General features: G+C 47.8%; 1 protein-coding gene across 1 annotated transcript in view; it reads left to right on the top strand.

The window, feature by feature from the left end:
- Positions 1 to 243: 243 nt before the first annotated feature.
- Positions 244 to 6709, top strand: part of lrrc4ba (leucine rich repeat containing 4Ba) — an 8288-nt gene continuing 1822 nt past the window's right edge. Inside the window, exons 1-2 of the mRNA XM_080522177.1 lie at positions 244 to 507; positions 6224 to 6709. The exon at positions 6224 to 6709 is cut by the window's right edge and continues 1822 nt beyond it. Of these exons, the coding sequence (XP_080378303.1) occupies positions 259 to 507; positions 6224 to 6709 (735 nt within the window). The 5' untranslated portion in view covers positions 244 to 258. The remainder of the gene's footprint in view (positions 508 to 6223) is intronic.

Genomic DNA, 6709 nt, shown 5'->3' with positions numbered 1-6709 from the left:
CGAGTCGGGGAGAGCACCGAGTCGGGGAGAGCACCGAGTCGGGGAGAGCACCGAGTCGAGGAGAGCACCGAGTCGGGCAGCGGACCGGCGAGCGTCTCCGAGGAGGCGGGACTTAGACCGGCCGCCGCGGGAGGACGGGGGCGGGGGGGGGGCGGCGGGGGGGGAGGAGGAGGACGGCACCGGTTCTGCGAAGCCACCAGCGTGGAGTCAGCTCACCTGGACCTCCGGAGTAAAGAGCAAGGTCATGTCCCAGTTGCCATGCGCATCGCCACGCTGACCTGCCTCCCCGGCCCCTCCCCCTTCCTCCTCCTATTGGCCCAGCTGCTGCTGCCGCGCCTCCTCCTCGCCGGGCCCCAGCTGGTGGGCGCCGCCTCCGCCTGCCCCTCCCTCTGCACCTGCTCCAACCAGGCCAGCCGGGTCATCTGCACCCGGCAGAACCTGGAGGAGGTTCCGGAGAGCATCTCCGTCAACACGCGGTACCTCAACCTGCAGGAGAACTCCATACAGGTGAGGAAGAGGCCACACCCCTTCTTCATTTAGTCACTCATCTAGACCAGGGGTCGGCGACCTTTAATGCTCAAAGAGCCATTTGGTCCCGTTTCCCACTGAACACAACACCCAGAGACACACATTTTATTTTGACAGTCCCACAGGAAGACCATGCCAGGAGGACACGACACATCAGTCTTTTATTTTGACAGTCCCACAGGAAGACCCTGCCAGGAGGACACGACACACTAAACCTTCTTCACTGCTGGTTGACGACTTACAACTAATAAACTAAACTACATGAACTAAGCAACAAAAACACAATTATTAGCAACACTACAAACCTAACATAACCCCCAATAATTACATTTAAAACACCACAAACAGAAACTCCCATAATGCATTGCAGCTCTCGGCTCCTTTATCGCTACACATTATTAAAATGGAAGATAAATGTGGGAGATGTGGATTGTTAGAACCATGAGTGTGATGGTGTGTCTTTAATGTCCTGTAGTTGTTGTGGAATTCACTAGAATGTTCCGTCACTCTCAACAAGTCTGCAATGAACCTCCTGGAACTGTGGGCTTTTACTGTGAAAGGTACAGGAAGCTCCCAGTTGAGCCGCCGTCATGACCTGCAGCCGCGATTCTACATTCTTCGTCCATTATTGTTGTAATGATGTCACGTCGCTGCGTCGTTCACGACCCTACATTGTACCACTCTTTGTAGGGACTGCGCTCAAATTTGAGTATCTGCCGATACCGATATTATTCTGATACCAGAGCTGCATTTGCTTCAATACTATTATTATCATTAGTGTTGATTTGAGGACAAAGTATTTTAGTTCCACGAGGACGACGTGACGTCATCGTCTCTAATAAACTGTCTTTACAAACATTCACCTCGATACTTTGTGGCGTTTTGAGCGTGAAATCCGTCCAAACGGCGACTTGTTGTCATGAAAAGTCGGTTAGCACGGATAGCGCCACTTCCGTTAGCATGCTAAGCTGGCTGCAAACTGAGGAACGGATTTCCTGACCCGTGACTCCGCCTCTGATTGAGACTCGCCTCCGTTCAGGAAATCCAGTCCACGTTTTGCAGCAGAGCAGAGGAACACCTGTTGACTCGTTTCAGCAGAAGCTTCATGGATCAGAAACCTTCGCAGGCTGGATCGGGAATTTACGATTCGCGAATTGCATTAATATCGGAACCAGATCCCGATACTGGATCGGACCGGCCCCCGATACTGGATCGGACCGGCCCCCGATACTGGATCGGACCGGCCCCCGATACTGGATCGGACCGAAGTTAGTCCCGAGTCAACATGTTAATCGCAATAACAGCAGTGAACAGAAGACGCCAGCAGTCATTTTTATTATGACTACAGCTATTGTTTATCTTTCAAAATAAAAGCTTTCCGGTAAAACGAAGCATCTGAAATGCATTAATGTAGATACCACTGCTAATGCTAATAGCTTTGAACCACCAAAGGAGGTTGTTATATCATATTCATCCTCCTCTTCCTCACACATCGGCACGACTTATCAATAAAATTTGATTTTGCGATGAAACCATTTTTTTTGGTATCACAACAAAATAAAAGATTCATACAAAAAAAACCAACCTATGTTCACAAACAGAAGCACATTTATAATGTGAATTACCTAAAAGATGATCATTTTCTTTACAACGGGACTTTCTGAGTCCCGTCATGTTGCTTTTTGAGTTTAACCATAGTTAGAAAGATCTTATTGATTTCTTTTGACGGCTGCTTGTTTTTCCATTAGATTCTAATTGACCGGAGGTCAGAGGTCACGTCGCAGCGCGACTCACGGCGAGGAAACACACATTCATCATTTTCAACATCTGGTTTCTGTTCAGCACATGCAGCCCATCGACACGTCTTAATAAAGCTATTGATTTTTTTTTTTTTATTCTATTTGAAGCTTGTTAATAATAGAAGAGACACGTCTTCTATCACAGATTGAGGATTTTTCTCTTCAGAGTATGTATTACAATCGATACACACACACACTTGTGATTCCTCCACACTAAGCACTTAAGGGCAAGGCCTCAGTTTATGATTTGAAGGCCTCTGTTTGTAGTTTTATTATCTAATAAGAGTCGTCAATGTTCTCAGTGTAAATAATAAAATACATTTTGCACTCAGGACGTCACAGCATAAAACCACTAACATGCGCTGCCCCCTATATTAATCTCTACACAACTAGAATGTAGTTTTCCTGCTTGAATATGTAATTATAGTCGCTTGTTTGTTTAAGCGTTTGATTTTTAGATGTAAGGAAAACGTGTTGGATGAACCTGGGGGGGGGGGGGGGGGGGGGGGGACTTCTATAAGAACAAATAAAGTCTGATTTAGAGATTTGCACAGAGTGATAAAAAAAAAAAACAAGTGTGAAAAACAGTTATTGAATTCCTGGAAGGAGTTTGTTGTAATTAATCGACTTTGAGCGAAAAAACGTTTTATTATTGAATCTTTGTGTCTCAGAAGACGATGAAAACCTGTTCGGGTGTTTCCTTACGACTTTTATTTACTAATATAAGATATTTTCTGTTGAATTTGTGAACGGTCATCTTCCATATTGCGTTGTTTTTTTTTGTTCTTGCCGGAAGAAAAATCAATTGGGTTTCATTTGCAGAGACGTTGTGACGTCGTCGTCGACCGACTTTGTGCTTCTGGGCAAATTCTGAGCTTTTGAGCAAAAGTTGTTCAACTTTTTACAACTTTTTACTTTCCAGAAGTTTAATGTAAAATGTCTAATCTTGGCTAATGTGTGAATTCCTCCATCGTACCTTTTTTTTACATAAAAACACTTGTAATTTAATAATAATAATCTTTAATAATCAAGATTTCTCAGTGAAACTCAGCGAAGGCGTGTCTCTATACGCTCTTCAATCTGAAGGAATAATAATCTATATTTTAACTTTGTTCTTGGTCTGAAAATAAATGTGACAGACACACGAATTACAATACTTGTACGTCTTTACCACGAGCTCATGCATCTTTTCTGACATGTCGTCCGTGGCTCTCGGGATTAACTTGTCGATTGAGGGTTTCTTTTAAATAAACATTTATTTCTGAGAAAGTCGGCGGCGATGATGGCTGGAAAAGGCGCTTAAGCCCCGGCGGAGCTGAGGGAATGTTCCGTGAATTGAAAACGAGGCGTATTTCCATGATACTCCGCTGCCTTTTGTATGCATTAGCCATTCATCTGCAGTCCCTCGACGGCGTTTGTGGCTTTACGGCTGCAGAGGAAGATCCTCTAACCGCAGACCGTCGACGCGGCGCTCAGCGGCCTGATTCCCTCGCCGGATCGGTTTTCATGTCGGGGGGGCATTTCTTTGGTCCCGTGTGTTTTTTTAAAAAAAATCATTTCTTTACTTCTTTTATTTTCCCTTCCTCGCCACTCGTCTCACATTAAAAGCCCAAACATTGTTAAAACTGTTCAGTGCAGCTCTCATAATGTCGGACGCTCGCTGGACGGAGGAGAACATCCTGTTAAACGTCGCCCGACGCCGACGGAGCAGAAACGGGACGTACACACAAAAAGAACAAGAAATAACAACAGCAGTTGTGTTTTTAGACTCCAGGTTTGGACGGAGCTCGTCGCCTCCTGCAGCCGCGCTGGAATGATTAAAAATCTAAAAATGTTTTAACACCTGAAGGCATCCCAGATTCTCTGGCTTATTTTTTCCTCCACTGAGTTCCCTGAGAGTAAAGCCTTGACAGCCCCCCCCCCCCCCCCTTCTTAACACCCCCCCCCCCCCCACTCTCTCGCTTCCTCTCCACATACAGACGAGGCGATGGTTTGACTCCAGGAGTCTCACTCAGGGCTTCAGCCACACCAACGTCAAACACTCAGACATTTAAGGGGCTTTTAGTCGTTCAGGAGCTGCAGGTCTTTGACGTCTGGCCCGATGAGGTCCGGTTGGACCGGACCGACTCCTGGCCCGATGAGGTCCGGTTGGACCGGACCGACTCCTGGCCCGATGAGGTCCGGTTGGACCGGACCGACTCCTGGCCCGATGAGGTCCGATGAGGTCCGGTTGGACCGGACCGACTCCTGGCCCGATGAGGTCTGGTCGGACCGGACCGACTCCTGGCCCGATGAGGTCCGGTCGGACCGGACCGACTCCTGGCCCGATGAGGTCCGGTCGGACCGGACCGACTCCTGGCCCGATGAGGTCCGGTCGGACCGGACCGAGTCCTGGCCCGATGAGGTCCGGTCGGACCGGACCGACTCCTGGCCCGATGAGGTCCGGTCGGACCGGACCGACTCCTGGCCCGATGAGGTCCGGTTTCTGTTTCCCGTCTTCCTTCCCTTCAGCTACAATGACCTGCAGATTCCCACAATTCCGTGTTGGTCTAGAAAACACATCAACTCCATACTGAACCCTGCACCTCCATCCCAACCCCTTAAAAACACGTTGATCCCCCACTATTAGATATATAGATATATAGATATATAGATATAGATATATATATAGAACCAGTGCTGGGTTGTGGATTACATTCTGCAAAGTTTCTAATTGTCAATTCTATTGGTCAAGCTAACCTGAGGGGAAGCTGCTAAACATTAAACATTGACCTCACCGTGACCTCACCGTGACCTCACCGTGACCTCACCGTGACCTCACCGTGACCTCACCGTGACCTCACCGTGACCTCACCGTGACGTCAGTCAGGACGTCAGTGCTGCCGTCTGTAGTGGCGGGGAGCCGGCAGGACCAGTGGACGTAGTAGAAGTGGCAGCTTTCATCATCACGAGCGGGGACGTTAATTATTGATCCTCTTATGGGTTTATTTAAACATTAATTCATGCCCTCAGTGACAATGTTTTCTTTCCTCACATGGTTTAATAATGTCGTACAAATCAGATCAATTTGAAAACTAAAACGTCACAATTAGAGGCACACATCTGTTGAGGGCTCAACGTCGTTCACTATTCTATAATGAATCAAAGTGAATCGAACTGGAAGCTCCAGGAAAGCTCTTTGATCCGATTCCTGATTAAGTAATAATGTTTGACAGTGGAATTTTTATTTCATCGCGTTTTAGATTTGCTCGTACGACAGAAACAGACATACGTTTTTTGGAAAATTTGGATTTCACATCATAGCATTTTTCCCCCCCCCCCATTTTCAATAACCATTGATCCACCTTGGGATCCCAGGAAGCTGAAACCTGCCGACGGGAACAGGGTGGACCGGTGACCAGTTTACTGCAGGGAAGACCACATATAAAGACAACTTCATATTGTGGGACGAACCAACCCACCTGTTTAAGAGACAAGAGACTAACCACCTCACCACCATGCTGGCCCTCATCACTATACCTTCGTACACACATCCATCTATTCATCTTCAATACGGCCTGATTCGACTTGGGTGAAAAGGAAATTGGAGTAAATTGCTTCTGACATTGGGCAAAAGGCCGAGTACATCCTGGACACGAAACAAAACCCGAGACAAACATTCATGCTGATTTATGTTTTCTGGACGGAAGGAAGGAAACTGAGAAAAGCTGTGTGTACCAGGGGAGCCCGTGCAATCTCTGGGCGTAATGGTATTAGGAGTGCTGCTCGTGACGATAAATCCTGCGAAACAAAACCAATATTAATATTTTTTGCTGGTCACACAATCCACTCTGACACGTCAAACACGTCGACTCTCCTGCGATCCTGATGGTAATTGTGTCTCTTTGTCCTTTCAGGTTATCAAGTCAGACACTTTCAAGCACTTGAGGCATCTCGAGATCCTCCAACTCTCCAAGAATCAGATACGCCAGATCGAGGTTGGAGCGTTCAATGGCCTCCCCAACCTCAACACGCTGGAGCTGTTCGACAACCGCCTCACACTGGTGCCATCTCACGCCTTCGAGTACCTCAGCAAACTGCGGGAGCTGTGGCTGCGCAACAACCCCATCGAGACTCTGCCGGGCTATGCCTTCCACCGCGTGCCGTCGCTACGTCGCCTGGACCTGGGGGAGCTCAAGAAGCTGGATTTCATCTCGGACGCCGCCTTCGTGGGCCTCATCAACCTGCGGTACCTGAACCTGGGCATGTGTGGACTGAAAGACATTCCCAAACTGACGGCCCTTGTTCGTTTGGAGGAGTTGGAGCTGTCGGGGAACCGGCTGGAGATCATCCGTCCCGGTTCCTTTCAAGGCCTGGTGTCTCTTCGCAAGCTGTGGCTGATG

This window comes from Blennius ocellaris, assembly GCF_963422515.1.
Source record: "Blennius ocellaris genome assembly, contig: SCAFFOLD_179, whole genome shotgun sequence".
Classification (NCBI taxonomy): Eukaryota; Metazoa; Chordata; class Actinopteri; order Blenniiformes; family Blenniidae; genus Blennius; species Blennius ocellaris.
This window is presented reverse-complemented; position numbering and strand designations above follow the sequence as displayed.